Source organism: Saccopteryx bilineata, chromosome 9, assembly GCF_036850765.1.
Source record: "Saccopteryx bilineata isolate mSacBil1 chromosome 9, mSacBil1_pri_phased_curated, whole genome shotgun sequence".
Lineage (NCBI taxonomy): Eukaryota > Metazoa > Chordata > Mammalia > Chiroptera > Emballonuridae > Saccopteryx > Saccopteryx bilineata.
The window spans coordinates 25,320,514-25,342,303 of NC_089498.1; the positions used below are offsets into that span (position 1 = coordinate 25,320,514).

At 44.5% G+C, this 21,790-nt stretch overlaps 1 protein-coding gene across 11 annotated transcripts in view; it reads right to left on the reverse strand.

Annotated features, from left to right (window-relative positions):
* Positions 1 to 21,790, reverse strand: part of ADAT1 (adenosine deaminase tRNA specific 1) — a 57,991-nt gene that overhangs the window by 31,884 nt on the left and 4,317 nt on the right. For 10 of the 11 annotated variants that reach the window (XM_066242292.1, XM_066242290.1, XM_066242293.1 and 7 more), the window contains exons 5-10: positions 20,804 to 20,858; positions 20,213 to 20,343; positions 14,181 to 14,802; positions 11,846 to 11,991; positions 11,224 to 11,323; positions 2,015 to 2,101 (exon numbers count right to left, since the gene is read on the reverse strand). In XM_066242292.1, coding sequence (XP_066098389.1) covers positions 2,015 to 2,101; positions 11,224 to 11,323; positions 11,846 to 11,991; positions 14,181 to 14,802; positions 20,213 to 20,343; positions 20,804 to 20,858 — 1,141 coding nt within the window. Of the gene's footprint in view, positions 1 to 772; positions 848 to 2,014; positions 2,102 to 11,223; positions 11,324 to 11,845; positions 11,992 to 14,180; positions 14,803 to 20,212; positions 20,344 to 20,803; positions 20,859 to 21,790 lie in introns of all 11 variants that reach the window. The other variant, XM_066242291.1, reaches the window with a different exon arrangement.

The following is a 21,790-nucleotide window of genomic DNA, read 5'->3' on the forward strand; positions in this document are numbered from 1 at the left end:
TAAGAAAGTTCATTCTGTTAACCAGTCTCACCCCAATAAATTCAATTAAAAAAAGAAAAAAAGAAAAAAAAACCCAGAAATCTCCCTCCCAGCCTTCTGAGTTCTGGGAAAAAGCTGATGGCAAAGAACTACCCTTCCCCATGACTCAGATAAGACTCATGGCTGCCCCTGGTTTACCTACGACAAGGCCAGACACAGACCCTCCAAATTCCCACTCTTTGTCTTATAAATGATTAGCTGAACCCACTGAACAATCCTGACAAAATACCTGCTCACTTGATCAGATATTAGTTACACTTCTCTCCTTACCCCAGGCCAGGAACTTTGATCCACGTTCAACCTGTGCCGGCCTGAGAATGTGCAACAGCCCCTCCACAGCCCCTCCCGAGAACGGACTGACAGCAGGAGAAGACATTTCCTGTTTAACTGTCCCGTCACAACCTGCTCACCCCACTCCCCCATTCCAGGTTCTGTTCAGCCTCGTTTACCCCTCCGTATAAAAGAAAAGAAAACCCTTTTCCCTCTGCCCTTTGAGAGGCTCACAAAGCTTACGACTGGAGTGTTCTTGCTATTGCGTTTGTCTTTCCCCTACTTAATAGGCCCCTTCTCTTACTACAATAATCCTTCTGAGTGAAGTCTCTCCTTATCTAAGTCTAGATTTGTTTTAATACACAGAATATACAGAAAACCCACCCAGTTCCAGTTGGATTCATTTTTCTAGGCAAGAAACAAGCGATTTGACCACAGATGAACAGAGGGCATCAACACTGACCCCAATATGGACGATGGTGATAACAGCGGCTAGCATCTTCATATAGTAGTTTCAGTCCATTCCTTCGTTTCCCTACTGGTATATAATAAAGATTTTGGCTGGTCTTTGTTGCCAGTTCCTGGGAAGGAACCTCTAAATCCTTAGAACATCCCTAGAGATAGGACTCTCTGTTATTCATGGTGGATGCCTCAGATCACATGAAGTTTATGTTTAATGAGAACATGGTGGGCCCTAGTGAGTGTTAGGATGCAGCTGGCCATGCTATTAAGACCACCGGGAGAGGAGAGAACTGGAGCACCAGGCCACCTGAGAGCACTATGACCTCCTCGGGTGGGAGGAGGAGATGAGGATTGAGTTCAGTCACATCATGTGAACTATGATTCAATCAGTTATTCTTATTAATACAACCTCAATAAAAACTCTGGACCCTGATTACAGGCCACCTTCCTGGCTGGTGCAGAAAGGACGATGCATCCTGAGGACATAGAAACATGGAGTTTGGGACTCTCTCAGACCTCTCACCCTGTGGGTCCCTTCTTTTAACTGGTTCTGACTTGTAAGTGGTGGTTGTAACGACAGTGATTTCCGAATTCCATCAGTTTTTCTCATGAATTACTGAACCTGAGTAAGTAATGGGAAGCCCCGAGTTTGGAGTCAGTTGGTCAGAAACGTGAGTGGCTTGGGGCCCCCGAGCTTGTGGATAGCACTGAAGTGAGGGGCAGTGTGTGAGGACTGCGCCCTGAGCCTGTGAAGTGTGGCCTAACTCTGGGGAGTTAGTGTCTGAATTGCACCCACCCACCTGAAGTGGTTTTACAGTTAGTTCTCTGCATTCTTGTTTGGAAAGTGATTTCAACCATAAAGATGCAATTTTACAATCAGTGATGTGAACAAAAGAAAAAAAAAGGGGGATAGTGATACTCCTAAAAATACACTGCTCTCCGAGCACGCCCATTTCCACCGTGCTCTCCATCTGACAGTGGAGTGAGAGGGGCCTGGAATGGGCCCAGACCCAAGCTCCCCCTAACTCCCTTGCGACTTCCTACCACCGTGCCCCCATCCTCCACACCCCAGATCATACACATGTCTGCAAGCAGGGCCAAGGGGCTGGAAGAGCATGTGGTCAGGGGTAAGTGCCCGCCGGCCTACTGAAACACCACTCCTGCTAAAGCTTCCTGCTAATCCTAAGCCAGAATTAAACCAGAAGACCTCCTAACTATGAAAGACATGGGTCACTAGTGTCACCTGAGAGAGTTTGGCCACTTGTCCTCTGAAATACTGCTCAGCAGCTTCTGAAATGACCTAAACAGCTCCACTTTGCTGATTCGAGATCTGTTTGGAAAAAGAGAAAGAGGATTGATTAAGTGTTTGCCATATATCAGGTCCCTATCAAAGATACCAGGCTTCACAGGGTACTTGGTTTGAATGTGCCAGAGCCTCCATTTTCACCTGTGCTTGGCAAGGAGAAAATCTACACCTGAGCATCTGATGAGGTCAAGGCACAAAAATGAGTATCATCTTAAGAAATGCATCAGCAGTGAAATGATCAAGGTGACAGGTTCAAAGCAGGTAGAGCCAGAGGTGAAGTTATGCATTCCTCCCAGGACACCTGTGCAGCCATGTTGGCTGCCTCCTTTCAAGGGAGCTGGCCCCTTGGGTGCTACCACTTACAAGAAATTAAAAGCTTTGTTTCAGAAACTCAAGTGCTGCTGTGCAAATGAAGTGCACTTGGATGAGTCATCTGAGGCAGAATTTCCACACTCTCCCTTTGGGCATTAAGGGCCTTTAGAGGCCAATCCTTTGCTTCCAACATTAAGCTTCTGGAGGCCACAGTCTGGAACGGCGAAGGAAGCGAGTGCAGATTCCTTACCAGCCCGCCTGAACCTTCCCAGTTTGGTCCATCCATGTCGGCTGTGGCCTTTATTATAGGAGCCTCTTCCCTCCAGTACACAATTCACGAGCTGATCCAGATGTTGGGCACTGTCGTGTGTGCCCACATAAATGTGCAGTCTCACATTTACACACCAACCCTTCACTGTCCTCACAAATTGGACCATCAGCCTGGACACAGTGGCCATACTGGGACATATTATATAAGGGATTGTACAGGCCTGTATCTGACTGACCTAGCCTACCAAAGGATCCCTGCTTAAAGCAGAGAACCCCGAGCCCTCACAGGGTGCTCTCCCTGGGCCTTAACTGTGGTAAGTGGCTGCTGGTACTCAGGAATATAAAGCTGCTTTAACATAAAAAACTCCAAAGCCAAAAACTAATGGAACTCATTAACAAAATAAAGGACAAAAGTCATATAACTATGAGGAAATGTATACAAACAAAGCATTTGTTAAGAATTCAACATCCATGATATGACTTAAAACCTTTCACAAATGAGGACTAAGAAAGGTATCTAATTCACAGAGGGTATCTATAAAAAGCAACAGCAAATATATGCCCTTAAAATCAGGAATAAGACAAATGTGTTTGCTATCACTATTTTTTTCCAATTTTATATAGAAGGTTTTGGCCAGTAAAACAAGAAATAAAAAGAGGCCCTGACCGGTTGGCTCAGTGGTAGAGCATCAGCCTGGCGTGTGGGAGTCCCAGGTTCGATTCCCGGCCAGGGCACACAGGAGAAGCGCCCATCTGCATCTCTACCCCTCCCCCTCTCCTTCCTCTCTGTCTCTCTCTTCCCCTCCCACAGCCGAGGCTCCATTGGAGCAAAGTTTGCCGGGGTACTGAGGATGGCTCCATGGCCTCTGCCTCAGGCGCTAGAATGGCTCTGGTTGCAACAGAGCAACGCCCCAGATGGGCAGAGCATTGCCCCCTGGTGGGCATGCCGGGTAGATCACAGTTGGGTGCATGCAGGAGTCTGTCTGACTGCCTCCCCATTTCCAACTTCAGAAAAATACAAAAAAAAAAAAAAAAAAATAAAATAAAAAGAATAAGGATTGAAAAGCAAAAACCAAAGCCATGATTTTCCGATAAGAGTGATATTGTCAGTTCTAGCTAGCACAGTAAGTCAAGAAATGAGAGCAATGGAGTATTAGAAAGGAAATGCTACTTGCAAAAGATTATCTACATTAAAAAATGCCAAGCCTGACCAGGCGGTGGCTCAGTGGATAGAGTGTCGGACTGGGATGTGGAAAGATACAGGTTTGAGACTCCGAGGTTGCCAGTATGAGCACGGGTTCATCTGGTTTGAGCAAAAGCTCACCAGCATGGACCCAAGGTCTCTGGCTTGAGCAAGGGGTTACTCAGTCTGTGGAAGGTCCACGGTCAAGGCACATATGAGAAAGCAATCAATGAACAACTAAGGTGTCGCAACAAAAAACTGATGATTGATGCTTCTCATCTCTCTCTGTTCCTGTCTGTCTGCCCCTCTCTCTGACTCTGTCTCTGTAAAAAAAAAAAAAAAAAAAAAAAAAAAAAAAAAGATAAAAAATGCCAAAAGAATGTCCAGATAAATTAGTAGAATAATAGGCATTAGCAAAGTTACTGTATAACATTGATTTTAGCAGAGAGAAATAAAAAACAGGTTGTAACAGCAATACCTAGAAAATGAAATAAGTAACTTTAAATTGCGTCTAGAATAGCCAACCTCTAAGATGGTGATTCTTGCCTTCTGGAATTCGTGCTTCTGTGTAATCCCCTGCAACACGGAGTAGGGCTGACCTGTATAACATTAGGAGGCTGCAGATGCAGCGTGACACCTGAGACTAGGTCACAAAAGACACTGTGGCTTCTGCCTTGCTCTCCTGGGTAACTTGTTCAGGAGGAAGCTGGCTACCGTGTTGTAAGGATGAACACTGGTAGCCTTATGAAGAGAGCCACGTGGTGAGGACCTGAGGCTTCCTGCTGACACCAGCACTGACCCGTCAGCCATGTGAGCGAGCCATTCTGGAACTGGATCCTCCAGCTACAGTCAAGCCTTCAGATGACTGCAACCTCATCAGTCCCTGAGTCACTTATCCAGCTAAGCTCCTCCCAAATTCCTGACCCACAGAAACTAGAAAATAACAAATGTTGATTGTTGTTTTAAGTCACTAAGTTTTGGAGGGTAATCTGTTACAGAGCAAGAGATAACTAATACAACATGCAAGAAAGAACTCTAATAAAATTTGTGAAAGATTTATATGAAGAAAATAAACTTTACTAAAATATATATAAGGAGACCTAGGAAAGCTATACATACATATGTAATTTTTTAAAAGATTACACATTCACATTGATACTGCCAATTTTGCACTATCCTTACTCTAACATACTTAGATACACTTAAATGTATTTTTTAATCCCTCAGTCTTTTCTTTTACAATTCTATGAGTCATATAATGATTTTCTAGGATGCCTGGTATCTGGGCAGGAAGGGGAAGAAACTTTTCCACTTGAGGGCAAAGGAATTTTCCTGTAATAGGCAGAGTAAAATAAAGCTTATTAAAAATAAGGGTTCTATTATATCTCACTGTTGGTTAAAAAAAAAAAGAAGATTTAAATAAAATAGTTCCGCCTGGCCTGTGTTGGCACAATGGATAAAGCATCAACCTGGAACTCCGAGGTCGCCAGTTCAAATCCCTGGGCTTGCCTGGTCAAGGCACATATGACAAGCAAGCAATGAAACCAAAGTGAAGTAACTATGAGTTGATACTTCTTGCTCCACCCCCCTCTTTCTCCTCTCTCTGTAAATGAAAAAAAAAAAAGTTCCTTTAGTGCTGCACTAGTATAACTAGTACATTAAATGTCTGTGACCTTGCAGTCTGAGTTCGTGTTTCCTAGAGCTCTAAAGACGACAGTACCTGGATGTCAGCACTGAGAATTGCGCAATGAGAAAAACTGCTTTTTCCCCAGCAGCTGCTGGTCCTTAGAATAAAACTAACCGACTCTTTCACAAATAATGTAAGGCTTTATCTGACAAATGAACAGGAAATCAATTATAACAAGGTATCTACTGCAAGCCCTGCACCATGTTAGCACTCTCTCATTTAGTTCTCCCCACATTCTTGTGCAATAGATACTCGCAGTTTCCCTTGCTTTATTGCTGATGAAATGGAGGCTCTGAGGCGTAATTTCCCCAAGTTCACACAACCAGGGAGAGAGGGAGCCAGGAACTATAATGTCTGTTCTTCCATCATATACTTCCTCCCTGTATGGAGTTTGCCTTCTAAATGGAGAGATATCTACAATGTGCCAGAGACCTTAGATCATCTACTCAAATACCCTCATTTTACAGATATAAACACACCAAGGCTCAGAGAGCAAGTGGACTTGTTCAAGTCCCCTGGATAACTGGAGACAAAGTGAGGGTGAGAACAGGAGGCACTCCCAATAACACAGACTAACACAGAAAGCAGTGACTTTGGGAGAAGCTGGAGGACAACACAATAAGAATTTACAGAAAAGATGGTAATTTTGAGCCAGAAGGCAATGGTGGTTGAGCTGAGCTTTTTTTTTTTTTTTTTTTCATTTTTCTGAAGCTGGAAACGGGGAGAGACAGTCAGACAGACTCCTGCATGCACCCGACCGGGATCCACCCGGCATGCCCACCACGGGGCGACACTCTGCCCACCAGGGGGTGATGCTCTGCCCATCCTGGGCATCGCCATGTTGCGACCAGAGCCACTCTAGCGCCTGGGGCAGAGGCCACAGAGCCATCCCCAGCGCCCGGGCCATCTTTGCTCCAATGGAGCCTTGGCTGCGGGAGGGGAAGAGAGAGACAGAGAGGAAAGCGCGGTGGAGGGGTGGAGAAGCAAATGGGCGCTTCTCCTGTGTGCCCTGGCTGGGAATCGAACCCGGGTCCTCCGCACGCTAGGCCGATGCTCTACCGCTGAGCCAACCGGCCAGGGCTGAGCTGAGCTTTTAAAGTATAAAAGAGGGCGTATGCCTGACTAGGCGGTGGCGCAGTGGATAGAGTGTCGGACTGGGGGCGGAAGACCCAGGTTCAAGACCCTGAGGTTGCCAGCTTGAGCGTGGGCTCATCTGGTTTGAGCAAAGCTCACCAGCTTGGACCCAAGGTTGCTGGCTTGAGCAAGGGGTTACTCGGTCTGCTGTAGCCCCATCATCAAGGCACATATGAGAAATCAATCAATGAACAACTAAGGTGTCGCAACAAAAAACTAATGATTGATGCTTCTCATCTATCTCTGTTCCTGTCTGTCCCTATCTATCCCTCTCTCTCTCTCTCTCTCTCTCTCTCTGTCTCTGTAAAAAAATAATAATAAAGTAAACAGGGTGTAGATTCATAGTTAAGAAGAGCATTTTATTATTATTATTTTTTTGAAGAACATTTTAGACTTAAGCAAAGCAGCAAACGAAAACTATAGTCAGGTGGGCCCTGGCCGGTTGGCTCAGCGGTAGAGCGTCGGCCTGGCGTGCGGGGGACCCGGGTTCGATTCCCGGCCAGGGCACATAGGAGAAGCGCCCATTTGCTTCTCCACCCCTCCTCCTTCCTCTCTGTCTCTCTCTTCCCCTCCTGCAGCCAAGGCTCCATTGGAGCAAAGATGGCCCGGGTGCTGGGGATGGCTCCTTGGCCTCTGCCCCAGGCGCTAGAGTGGCTCTGGTCGCAACAGAGTGATGCCCCAGAGGGGCAGAGCATCGCCCCCTGGTGGGCAGAGCATTGCCCCTGGTGGGCGCGCCGGGTGGATCCCGGTCGGGCGCATGCGGGAGTCTGTCTGACTGTCTCTCCCCGTTTCCAGCTTCAGAAAAATACAAAAAAACAAAACAAAACAAAAAACAAAACTATAGTCAAGTGGATGGGTCTAGTATGAGTTGCTGTTGGCCTGTCACCAGAGCTCAGCAGGAAACATGTGGTTCATGACCTGCTCTGATCACACATCCTTGGTCCCCTGAGAGGTGCTAACAGTGACTTGAAGCCAGGAAGGCCCTTGGGGAAAAAACTCCAAATATCTCTAGTCATAAGAGTACTGTAAGTATTACTAAATCAACATCCTAAGTAAGCCACCAGGAGACAAGCTGAGTCTGCCATCTAGGCCATTTGAAAGTTGGTTAATTGCTGCCAAGAAGAAACCCTTGTTTTTCTTCTTTTCCAAGTGAGAGTTGGGGAGATAGACAGATTCCCACATATGCCCCAATCAGGATCCACACAGCAACCCCCATCTAGGGCTGCTAGCAATGTAGCTATTTTTAGTGCCTTAGGCGGAGGCTCCATGGAACATTTCTCAGTGTCTGGAGCCGACGTGCTTGAACCAATTGAGCCATGGCTGCAGGAGGAGGAGAGAGGGAGGGAGAGAGAGAGAGAGAAAGAGAGAGAGAAGGGAGAGGGAGGAGGGGTGGAAAAGCAGATGGTCGCCTCTCCTGTGTTCCCTAACTGGGAATAGACACAGGACATCCACACACCAGGCCAATGCTCTACCACTGACCCAACCGGCCAGGGCCTTTTTTTTTTTTTTTTTTGGAGAGAGAGAGAAAAAGGAAGGGACAGAGATGAGAAACATCAACTCAGAGTTGTGGCACTTTTAGTTGTTCACTGATTGCTTCTCATACATGGTTTGATGGGGGAGTGCTCTAGCTGAGCCAGTGACCCCTTATTCAAGCTAGTGACCTTGGGCTCAAGCTAGTGACCTTTGGGCTAAACTGGTGACCCTGCACTCAAGCTGGTGAGCCTGATGAGCCCACACTCAAGTTGGCAACCTTGGGGTTTTGAACCTGGGACCTCAGCAGCCCAGGTCGAAGCTCTATCCACTGTGCCACCACTGGTCAGGTTCTTCTTCTTTTTTTAAGTCTAATAAGATGTAAGTTGTTTTTGTCTAATCAGGCAAATAAGTACCTCAAAAAAACAAACAAAAACAAATCCACCTTTGAAATTTAATTATAGTTCTATAAGGGCATAATTAAAAAATGGAAAATCAACCTGAGTGACAAAGACTATCTGTAAATGGTGATAGTCCTACTACAACTGTCACTCAGCACAGCTCAACCCAGCTGAGATGGAGATGCCTTTAGTGGAGAGGACACTCCCCCACAGCCCCTTCACCCTCACTCAGGCTCCTGCAGAGCACCTGTGGTTCTGTAGGAGGAAAAAGCAGGGTAGATGAGACCAGATGCGTAAGCAAAAGAACCAGTGAGATAGATGTATGAATTTCCAAACGCACAACAATGAAAACTGTCTCATGTCCAGCAGCTTACAAACTCTATACTTCAGCAAAACCCAATTTGAAGATATAAAGTCCTATTTCCACGGTGCTCTTTACCAATCCAATCACTATGGAGCTTTATAAGTAATTCTTGGGTTACAACCTTGACCTACTAAACCACAATCCCTAGTGGAAAAGCCCAAGAAAGTGTTATTTTCAAAATCTCCCAGGGGAAAGAATCGTGCTTCCAAAAAATGAATGCCAAAGAATGAAGTTGGACCTACTTCACACCTTATAGAAAAAGTAACTCAAAATGGATCAGTCATAAATCTAAGAGCTAAAACTATAAAACTATTAGAACAGAGACTAAATCTTCTTGACCTTGGATTAGGCAATGGTTTCTTTTTTTTTTATTACAGAGACAGAGAGAGAGAGAGAGGGATAAGCAGACAGGAATAAAGAGAGATGAGAAGCATCAATCATCAGTTTTTCATTGCGACACCTTAGTTGTTCATTGATTACTTTCTTATATGTGCCTTGACTGTGTGGCTACAGCAGACCGAGTAACCCCTTGCTCAAGCCAGCAACCTTGGGTCCATGCTGGTGAGCTTTGCTCAAACCAGATGAGCCTGCACTCAAACTGGCGACCTCGGGGTCTCGAACCTGGGTCTTCCGCATCCCAGTCCAATACTCTATCCACTGCGCCACCACCTGGTCAGGAGGCAGTGGTTTCTTAGATATGACACCAAGAGCAAAAATTACCAAAGGAAAAAAAACCAGATAAAATAAAAATCAAAATTTTAAACTTTTTAAACATTGTCAAAAGTGAAAAGAAAACCCACCAAACTGGAGAAAATATTTGTAAATGTGTATCTCATAAAAGACCAGTGTCCAGTATATAGAAAAAAATATTGCAACTCAATAAAATATAAAGCAATTTAAAAAATGGGCTTAGGACTTTCTAAGGTATATGGCATGATATAATTATTAGTTATTTATGGTTATTATGACACTTGGAGTAAAGCAGATATACCAACCATTTGTGTGAATAAATTGAAGGTCACCTTAGTCTGGCTATATAATTCATTCAATCACCAGCAAGACAGGATGGGTGGGTTAGAAAAGAAGAATTAAGAAAGGGAGAAGGCAGGGAAGAGAAAACAACAAAACAGAATGAAATGACGGAGAATTATCTTTGTTCGCACACTGTACAAGGCATTTAAAAACACATTAAAAAAAGGGGGGGGGGCTAAGGATCTGAATATAGTTCTCCAAAGAAGATTACCAATAGCTAATAAATATGTGAAAAGATGCGCAAAATCATTAGTTATTAGGGAAATGCAAATTAAAATCACAGTGAAATAGCACTTTACACTGACTAGAATGGCTTCAATAAAGAAGACAATAGCTGACCAGGCAGTGGCGCAGTGGATGGGGTGTTGGACTGGGACCTGGAGGACCCAGGTTTGAGACCCCGAGGTTGCCGGTTTGAGCAAGGCTCACCAGCTTGAGCCTAAGGTCGCTGGCTTGAGCAAGGGGTCACTACCTCTGCTGTAGTCCCCTGGTCAGGGCACATGTGGGAGGACAGTCAATGAATAAGTAAGGTGCCACAACAAAGAGTTGATGCTTCTCATCTCTCTCCCTTCCTGTCTGTCCCTATCTGTCCCTCTTTCTGTCTTTGTCATACACACACACACACACACACACACACACACACATACACACACACACGCACACACGAAGACAATAATAAGTATTGTAAATGATGTAGGATAATTAAAACTCTCACACATGACTAGTGGAAGTTTTAAAATGGTATAACTGTTATGGAAAACAGTTTGGCAGTTACTCAGAAGTTAAACGGAAGGTTATCATATGACCCAGGAATTCCACAAGAGAATTGAAAACATATGTCCACTCAAAATCTCCTACACAAATGTTCATAGCAGCATTATTCATAATACCAAAAAAGTGAAACTAGCCAGAAAGTGAAACAACCCAAATGTCCATCAGTGGATGAACAGATAAACAAAAGGTGATTATCTATACAATAGAATACTATTTAGCCATAAAACAGGATGAAGGTCTCATAAATGCTACAAAATGGATGAACCCTGAAAACATGCTAAATGAATTGTTAGACATGAAAGGCCATATAATGTATTATTCCATTTATATGACGTGTCCAGAATAGGTAAATCTGTGGAGACAGAAGGTAAATTAGGAGTTGCCAGGGGTGGGAAGGAGGAGGTGTGGGAGTGGCTGCTAATGAGTAATAGGGTTTTCTTTTTGGGGTGATGGAAATGTCTTGGAATTAACGGTGTGGTGTGAGCACACAGACGCCACCCGCTGCCCAGTATGCTGCACCTGGCCTGCAGGCTTCCGAGTCCCTTCTTCGTTGTTCCCTGCGGAAAGCCGTTGGCAGTGACATCCAACGGCTGCTCCGGAACTGCGCACCAGCTGATGGCTGTGAAAAGACAAGATGCTGGAGTTAAAACTGTTCCGTTTTCTCTACATCCCAGGTGTTTCAATAAAAACACTTCCCTGCCTCTGCAGACCCATGAGAGCTGGTCAGAACATCAAACACAATGGCTGTCACTCTGACACTGGGCTTCCAGAGTGCAAGTGGTTCATAGTTAATCCTCCTCCGCCTCCTCCTCATCAGAACAACTAATAATCATTGAGCATTTCTTATATGCTAAACATACAGTAAATAAATGAAATAGAATTTCTCATTTAATCTGCATAACAACCCTGATAAAGAAATAATATTCTTATCTGAAGATGAAATTTAGGCAGGGAGAGGATAAGTGAGTGGCCTAGGGTCACACAGAACATGAAGCTGACACAGTGTGGGTGTCTCTAAGCCCACATGATTGACCTCTGGGTGGTACACTGCCTCCCCAGGCTGGGAGGATGCAACCATCCCAAGCCACTCCACAGTCTGGGGACGAGTTACTCCAGGGTACGTGGAACCTGGATCCCTTACCGGCTCCACAAGGAACAAGTCGGCCTGGGCTGTCAGCCCTTTTTGCCTGCACTGCACAGCGGCTCTGCTCAAACAGTAAATCGGACTGCTGTATTTTTAATTCTTGAATTGCAAAGCCTTTGGGTAAAGCCAAGACATTCTGACACCTAAATACGAGAGAAAACACATTTAGTTTAGGTACACTGCTTGAGGAAGAGAATGTCCAGGATTGTGGACCAGATCACCGCCCCTGTGTTTTGGTGGGAGGCAAAGGCCTTACTTAGGAGGGGTGTGGATTTACTTGTTTATGTATTTATGGGGAGGGAAGTACAGGAGGGTGAGAACAGAATCTAAATCATACGAATCTTCCTACCGCTCTGAAGTGATAACTATTTGAGTCACCACCCCTCTGTGATTTCAGTAACACCGAACTCCATTCCTCATACTGGTTTTGAAAGAGTTGAAAACCCAAAGCATAAATATTAACATACTGACATCTGCTTCCTAGAGAATCCTTTAAACACACCAGAAACCAAAACTATCCTACAATATAAAAGTGTAATTTGTTGCTTTTGTATCTTTCACATACACTAGATGCCAACATGATGCCATTTAGACCCGAGTGGACAGCAACTTAAAAGTGTCAGAATGGACCAGGCGGTGGCACAGTGGATAGAGCGTCAGATTGGGATGTGGAAGACCCAGGTTCGAGACCCTGAGGTCGCCAGCTGGAGTGCAGGCTCATCTGGTTTGAGCAAAGCTCACCAACTTGGACCCAAGGTCGTTGGCTCGAGCAAGGGGTTACTCGGTCTACTGTAGCCCCACGGTCAAGGCACATATGAGAAAGCAATCAATGAACAACTACGGTGCCGCAATGAAGAACTGATGCTTCTCATCTCTCTCCCTTCCTGTCTGTCTGTCCCTATCTGTCCCTCTGTCTGACTCTGTCACACAAAAAAAGTGTCAAAATAGGGGTAAACATGGAAAATACAGAAAACATCTTGGGCATACTACCTAGGGTTATTTAAAAATATATATATAGTTTCTTAAACTATATATAGTGTACATATATATATATATAATAGGCATATAGTTTGCATACCAAAAAATTCACCCATTTAAATTGTATAATTCAACTTTCTTTAGTGTAGTCACAGAATTGTGCAATTATCACCACAATTAAGTTTATAACATTTTCATCCTGCTGATAAGAAACCCTGCACCAATTAGCAGTCACTCCCCATCCCCTCTCCAGCCTCTGGCACCCACCAATCTACTTTCTATCTCTATGGATTGCCTAGTTTGGACATTTCATTACATGAAATCAGACATCATGTGGCTTCTTTCACTTAGCATAAGGTTTTCAAGGGTTAGCTAGGTTGCAACATGTATCAGTGCTTTTTGGTGGCAGAGTAATATTCCATTGTATGGATGTAAATCATTTTTGTCTATTCATCAGCTGATGAACATTCATTTATATGTTGTTAGGTGAATGTTTTCATTTCTCTTGGGTATGTACCCAGGAGTGGAATCAGTGGGCCATATCCTGGGACTGAGCCCTGGAGTTGGCTTCAGGAATGGTCCTTTGACACGGGCCCACAGGCTTCCTCTGGCAGTGGCTGCAATCGCATTCTTTAGGGAGACCACACTTGAGTGGTCATTTATTGTCATTTACCTTTTTAAAAATTAACACTAATATTTGAAGGTTTTTTTTAAAAACTTTAACAGCAATATATGTACACTGTAAAAAAAATTAGAAAAGAGTAATCACAAATAAAACTACCCATAATTCCACATCTCAGAGATGCATATCCTCCAACAATTTTCTTCTATATGCACTATACACTGTAAGACTAAAATGAACATATTTTATCTTCTAAACTGCTCTTTAAGCAATAGCATCTTACCATATTAAATTTCTTCAAAAGGAGTCTTAACAAAAATCACTTGGTTTATTGCTGGCCATAGATCCTTTCTTTTCTCTTTTCCAAAAGACCACTACACAGCCCTGGCCTCAGTTGGTTTAGAGCGTTATCCCAACATGTCAAGGTTGCAGGTTTGATCCTCAGTCAGAGCACATACAAGAATCAACCAATAAATGCATAAATAAGTGGAACAACAAATGGATATTTCTCTTTTTCTCTCCCTTCCTCTCTCTTTAAAATAATAATAAAAAAAGACTACTCACAAATCTAAATGTGTGAACACTTCCTGAGTTATTTCCTTAGGACAAATTCCTAGCAGTATATAACTGCTGGATCAAATGTGTGGCTACTTCGAAGGCTCTTTGGTCATACTCTCAGACCACTTCTTGGAAAGACTGTTCCAATGGATCCCTCCCTCCCTGCCCTCTCACCTCCCAATTAGTGCTCTTTGCATGGCTTCCTGGCTGTATGGGCACTTTCCGATGACCACGGCTGACAGGTAGATAGGCTCCTCTAAGAAGTGCATCAGCAGGGACCCCTGGCATCCGAGGACGTTCCACCGTGCCAGCTTGTCACTGCAGGACATGGAGCAAGTCCTGTCTCCCCGACCTGGCTTCACTCGCAGGAGCCCCACCCGGTGATATGCGGCCCCAGGCTGCCCCGAGTCCCCTGCTTCTCCGGGCACACACTTGGCTCCAGTTCTGTACACATCCACCACTTTGCCACCACCGGGGGCCGTGCTAGCGGCAGTGGCCAGTTCCTCTGAGGTGAGAGTAGAGCTGCTGACACTTGGTGGGTCTAGACCACTTTCATGACTGCCAAAACTCCGATGGTGAGCCACACCATTGGTGACTTTTCTGGCAGGAGTTCTAAGCTCAAGCCTCATTTTTTTGGTGACAGGACTGTCCAAGTCTTCACATTGTTTTTCATCTTCAGTAGTGTCCAGGTTACCACTGGCTTCTGCTGCCGATGGGTTACTGGCCCAATCTCTACCGACCGGACAGCAAGGCTGATCTTCGGAGGCGAGCATTGGAATGATAGAGGCATCCCCACCTACAGGAGAGGAAACCCCTTAAACCAGTGATTCTCAAAGTAAAACCAGTGACAGGTTCCCTTGGGAACTTGTTAGAAATGCATTATTTTTTGTTTCTTTTATTTTATTGATTTTAGAGACAGAGAGAGAGAGAGAGAGAGAGAGAGAGAGAGAGAGAGAGACAGGAACATTGATCTGTTCCTGTACATGCTCTGACCAGGGATCGAACTGGCAACTTTTGCACTTCTGGACGATGCTCAAACCAACCGAGCTATCTGGCCAGGGCAGAAATGCACATTCTTGGGACCCACAGTAGCTCTGCTGCATCAGAAACTCTGGAGGTGGTGTCCAGCAGTCTGTGTATTAACAAACTCTCCAGGTGATTCTGTTGCAAGTTCAAGTTTGAGAATCATTGCTTTAACAAAGCTTAATGTTATTCTCCCAGCAGACGTGAGATGAATTAAGATCAGTTGCCCAACTTTGACTAATATGAATCCTCTTGTTGACAACCCAACTTCCTTCTATACAGGTATTGATCGCCTTACGACCTATGCAACTTACGACCATTTGACTTTACGACCACAATAGCTAGCCCTGACTGCTCCACATCTGGCAGTGTAAGCGTTGCCCAGATGTACGACAGTGCTGGCCAATAAAATGTCTCGTACATGTTTATATATTTTGATATGTTTTGCAATTGGGAAAATGTTTCCTATAGTATTTTTTACACCTGTATTTTATATTTTTGTATGCACCGGTATTTTGTAATTTTGTATGTTTTGCAAATATTAAACCAGTTGTACTGGTAATGCAGTGTTTTACTTAAACCTGACGAATGTAAAAATAAGAAACAAAATGGTGTAGAGATGATACAAATGACATAAAATGAACAAAGAAAATGATGATATATAACAATAATGAAAGAAAATTATGATAAAATATGACTTAAAGATTTTTATAACATCATTTCACAGTACTGTACATATAGCCTACTCAATTTACAACCAAATCGTGTTATGACCGGTCTGTTGGAACCAATCGTGGTCTTAAGTCGAGCACTAGCTGTACTCAGTAAGTTAGAATCTCTGGAGAGGAGGGGTCTGGAAACCTGAATATTGTAACCAAGTTCCCAGGTAATTCTTATCATAGGAAGTTGTAGAAACACTTTAGGCAAAGTCTCTCAACCTCTGCATCACTGACATTTTGGGCTAGATAATTCTTTGCCCTGGGGTCTGTCCTGTACATTATGATAGGATGTTTAACGACCTCCCTGGTCCCTACCTATCAGATCAATAGTATCCCCTAGTCTGACCATTAAAAATGTCTGTAGGCCCTGGCGGGTTGGCTCAGCGGTAGAGCGTCGGCCTGGCGTGTGGGGGACCCGGGTCGATTCCCAGCCAGGGCACATAGGAGAAGCGCCCATTTGCTTCTCCACCCCCCCCCTTCCTCTCTTTCTCTCTCTTCCCCTCCCGCAGCCAAGGCTCCATTGGAGCAAAGATGGCCGGGGCGCTGGGGATGGCTCCTTGGCCTCTGCCCCAGGTGCTTGAGTGGCTCTGGTCGCGGTAGAGCGACGCCCTGGAGGGGCAGAGCATTGCCCCCTGGTGGGCAGAGCGTCGTCCCTGGTGGGCGGGCCGGGTGGATCCCAGTCGGGCGCATGCGGGAGTCTGTCTGACTGTCTCTCCCCGTTTCCAGCTTCAGAAAAATACAAAAAAAAAAAATAAATAAATGTCTGTAGATGTTGCCAAATGTCCCCTGGGGAACAAAATAGTCCTAAATTGAGAACCACTGGTTTAGAATGAGCTCAGTTTTCCAAGTGCATTTTGTGTAAAGTTATCCCACAAGATGTCTTGGAAGACAAACGAGGGTGGCTGATTTCATTGTAAAGTAAGTTTGGCAAACAATGCTTAGAATTTCCCCATCTAGGAGCTGTGTGTGCATATCCTCAGAGTAAAACACTGCAGGGAAACTCAGCTGCTGTTTCCCTGGGCGGGTTTAGAAGTTTCTGACTTACTCTGTGCAGGTCAGTAAAGAGCACAGCTTCCTGTTTAGAAGGGAGCTACTGCTTCAAACAACCTAATGTGTGTTGCTCTTCTAAAGAGTGTGAATAATATATCTGCAGCCTTTTAACCCAAGAGTGGGAAAGGCAAGAGATGCAGAAGTGGGAATGTTGCCAGAGAGGCTGGCTGGCAGATTTTCAGAGACCTTGCAAGGTGACAGTGACTTTGGAGAATTCACCAGGGCTTACCTCCCACTCCGCAGGCTCAGAGATTCAATCTTGACAGATGCCTGAACTCGAGAGGCTGACTCATGCTAATAAAACAAATAAGAGTCTGAAGTAGCTAACCCAAGCATCAAATTATCAGTTAGTAATATGGAATAAAGGCCATTCTCTAGGTAGTGTTCTTTCTTTCTGCAAACCATGGGTGGACATTTTAAAAAATATTTTTTTAGGTGAGAGGGGAGAAACTGAGGCAGACTCCCGCATGCACCTCAACCAGGATCCACACAGCAACCCCATCTGGGGCCAATGCTCGAGTAACAAGCTATTTTTAGCACCTGAGTCTGAGCTATTCTCAGCGCTCAGGGCCAGGCTTGAACCAATTGAGCCACTGGCTGCGGGAGAGGAAGAGGGAGAGAAGTGGGGTGGAGAAGCAGATGGGCACTTCTCCCGTGTGCCCTGACTGGAAATCGAACCTGGACATCCATACGCTGGGCTGATGCTCTATCCACTGAGCCACAAGCCAGGGTCTAAAATTTAAAAAAAATGAACCAGGGGAGTAACATCAGTGGCTCTTGATTTTGATTTCAGAGACCAGTGAAATTTCCAAAAAATGTTAAGATGAACAGAGAGGGTTGTTAACTTTTTATTCCATCAAGTAAGATCTTTAAAAATCCTATTGCCATTATTAAAAAAGATTAAAATCTCATAACCTTTAAGTGGAAAGAAATGAGCTTTTTGAAAAACTCACTACATAGTCCTGATTTTTCTCATAGATCAGTATACTCTCACAGAGCAGTACCAGCCAATGATATTTTTTGTATTTATTCATTTTAGTTTTTCTTTTATTTACTTATTTATAGTTATTGAGTTTAGGGAGACAGAGAGAGGAAGGGGGAGATAGAGAGAGAAGAGAGGAGTATTCATTTGTTGTTCCACTTAGCTGTGCATTCATTGGTTGCTTCCTGCATGTGCCCTGACCGGGGACTGAACCTGTGGCATTAGTCTTGGAACGATGCTCTAACTGACTGAGCTAAGTGGCCAGAGCTTTGGACCACTGATTTGGCAGTCAGACTGGCTTGCTCCCCAGATGCATCTATCTCCACAAAAAGACTACACCTACTGCCTGACCAGGTGGTGGTGCAGTGGATAGAGCGTTGGACTGGGATGCTGAGGACCCAGGTTCAAGACCCTGAGGTTGCCAGCTTGAGTGCAGGCTCATCTGGCTTGAGCAAAAAGCTCACTAGCTTGGACCCAAGGTCACTGGCTTGAGCAAAGGGTTACTCGGTCTGCTGAGGGCCCACGGTCAAGGCACATATGAGAAAGCAATCAATGAACAACTAAGATGTTGCAATGAAAAACAGATGATTGATGCTTCTCATCTCTCTGTGTTCCTGTCTGTCCCTATCTCTTTCTCTCTGTCTCTGTAAAAAAAAAAAAAAAAAAGAAAAAGAAAAAAAAAACCCACTACACCTATTACTGGAATCAGCCAGGCCCTGGCTACTCAAGTGTGGGCCAACACCACTGGCATGAACCATTAGTTGATTAGCAATGTGGAACCTCAGGCTCCACCCCAGAATTGAATCTGCATTTTAGCAAGATTCCTGGGTGATTCATATGCATATTACATTTTGAGAAGCACAGAGTTAGGAAATATCCTTTGGTCTTTGGACCAGAGCACCTATTACTAAGCCCAGCATGGATGAGCCCTGCTACCTCCATATATCATTTTTCTGGCCTTTGACTCTTAACCAACTCTTTTTTGATACATATTCTTTCTTAAGCTTTATTCTCTATATATTTTTTCCTTTTTTTTTTTTTTTGAGAGACAGGCAGGGGTGGGAGGGGGGGAGACAGGAACATCAAGCTGCTCCTTATTTGCTGTGACCAGGGAATCGAACCAGCAACCTCTGTCCTCCAGGATGATGCTCCAACCAACCGAGCTATCTGGCCAGGGCTGTATTATATTTTTGATCTAAGTTATGATCAAATCTTGACAACTAGTCTGTTTTTTAAAGTAATTACCTATCTCTGCTCTAATTGCATGTGTTACTTTTAAAGTTTAATAATCAGAGAATAATCTTATATCCTTATTTCAAAGTTTCTAGGGTGAGGAAATTTTACTGCCATCCCTGAGTCTTGTCTACAAAGGGCAGAAATTATTCTTAATTTTTAAGACAGAAAAACAGAGGACAGAAACAACTCTCTGTAACAGTGGTCCCCAACCCCTGGGCTGTGGGCTGGTACCGGTCCGCAGAGAAAGAATAAATAACTTACATTATTTATGTTTTATTTATATTTAAGTCTGAACGATGTTTTATTTTTTAAAAATGACCAGATTCCCTCTGTTACATCCGTCTAAGACTCACTCTTGACGCTTGTCTCGGTCACGTGATACATTTATCCGTCCCACCCTAAAGGCCGGTCTGTGAAAATATTTTCTGACATTAAACCGGTCCATGGCCCAAAAAAGGTTGGGGACCACTGCTCTACAGGCTAGGTCTGGTCTCCTACTTAAAGCAACCACAACACCTGAACATCCCCTTGTAACTCATTAAAATTTACCTTAACTAACTATGACTGTCAATATTCCCTAAAAAAAAGTCTATGAGAGTAAGGAAGGAACTAGTTTTACTCACTGCTGAGTACCCAGTATGTCATACTGTCCTTGAAAAGTAGAAAATATCTGTTTAATGAATAAATGAATGAATGAAATGAGTTTGGACTTCTATGTCTTTTTTTTCTTTTTAATTGATTGAATTTAGAGACAGACAAGAAGAGAAAAGAGAGAGAGAGAGAGAGAGGAAAGTATTAATTTGTTGTCCTACTTAGTTGTGCATTTGTTGGTTGCTTCCCACACAAGCCTCGACTGGGCATTGAACCCACAAGCTTTGAGTTTCGGGGACAATGCTCTTACCAATTAAGCTAACCGGCTGGGGCTAGACTTCTAAATCTTATTGTTGGTTTCGAACCTTGTGGGGTTTCAGCTTTAAGTTTCCCAGTCCTGATTGGGAACTGAGAAATGAGTAATATGTAAGTCCCCCCCCACCCCTGTCTTTCCTTAGCAGAGAAATGATCAGGCACACTGGCCTGTTTACAAAAAGGCATTGTTGCTGGTTGTAGCTACACGTCAGCCCGAAGTGCTCTGTGGATATGACAAACATAAAGAAGTAGACAATGCACCATTAATCCAAAGGCTTGACTACACTTACAGGGTGTATGGCTGGAGAAAAATACAAACAACAGGTCTGGTCTGAGTTTCCACAGTCCTCTCTGAGTTCCTGGGACAAAGATACTATCCTCCTTCAGCACGGCCGCCAAGTGAAGTTGATGGAGAAGGTACCTAATGGGTGCAGGATGTTATCAGAACCAACACCAGTCTCTGTGGTGAAGGGGAACACTCTGGCTGGGTGGTTAGTAAGAAATATGTACTAAACACCAGTGGGACAGACAGTGATTTGGAATTATGAGAATGATCTATACCAGTGATTCTCGAAGTGTGGTCCTTGAATTGGCAGCATAAATATCACCTGGAATTTATTAGAAATGCAACTTCTCAAGGCTCTACCCTTGACCTGCTGACTCAGAATTTCTGGAGGTGGGCCCAGCAACCTGGATTGTAACAAACCCTCTAGGTGACTCTGATGTACGTTCAAGCGCAAGAGCCGGGGTATAGACCAGTGCTATTCAAAGTTTAGTTCACCGGCCAATATAATTATTTTTACTTGGGAACTTATTAGAAATGCAAATTCTGGGTCCCCCAAACCAGGCTAAAATCAGACTCTCTGGAGATGCGACTTTACCTTTGGAGACTTCTTCTGGCTATGACCTCAGCATGGCTATCATTGAGGATGTCTCCTGTGGCAAAGACAGGACACTAGTGAAGACATACAGAATCTGAAGCAGCCCTGGTTCCCAGAAGCAGAACACAGCAGCTTCCCCCAGCCCCCATGTTGGCCAAGCAGCTCCTGGAGGGCTTCTCCCGGAAGTAGCACAAGTACTAATGACAGCGCATTTACAGCAGGGTTCCTCAGCTCAGCACTACTGACATTCTGGCCTGGAAAATTCGTCCTTTTTTTTCCTTTGAGAGAGAGAGAGAAAAGGAGAGGGGAAAGGAAAGGGAGAGGGAGAGAGGGGGAAGGAGAAAGAGAGAGAGAGAGAAGGAAGGAGAGAAAAAGAAGCATCAACTTGTTGCTTCACTTAGTTGTGCATTGATTGCTTCTTATACATGCCTTAAAAGGGATCAGACAGGCGACGTCAAGCTCAAGCTGAGCCAGTGACCCCTTGCTCAAGCTGGTGAGCTCAGGATCTTGTCAATGACCCTCCGCTCAAGCCAGCATCCTTGGGTTTCAGATCAGCAACCTCAGACTTCTGGGTTGACACTCTATCCACTAAGCCACCACCAGTCAGGCTGGACTGGAAAATTCTTTGTTGTGGTGGGGGGTCTGCCCGTGCATTGCAGGATATTGAGCAACATTCCTGACAGGCCAGCAGCATACTCCCCTCCCCCGGTTGTGACAAATAAAATTGTCTCCAGAGGGACAAAATCTCCCCTAGCCGAGAACTACTGATTTATAGGGGACTCTTTCCCTGGAGAACAGGAGTGCAGATCTTTTGTGCCCTGGGATCATACTGTGCTCATGGTGATAGAATTCCATGGAATTCAATCCATACTGGTCCTGGAATAGCTTCCTCATATACAAGAGGAAAAGCCACGAGTGGGGGAAGCAGACTAGGAGGCCTCTGCTAACTGCACGCAGGTGAAGATGCCAGCGCTCTAAGGAATTTCT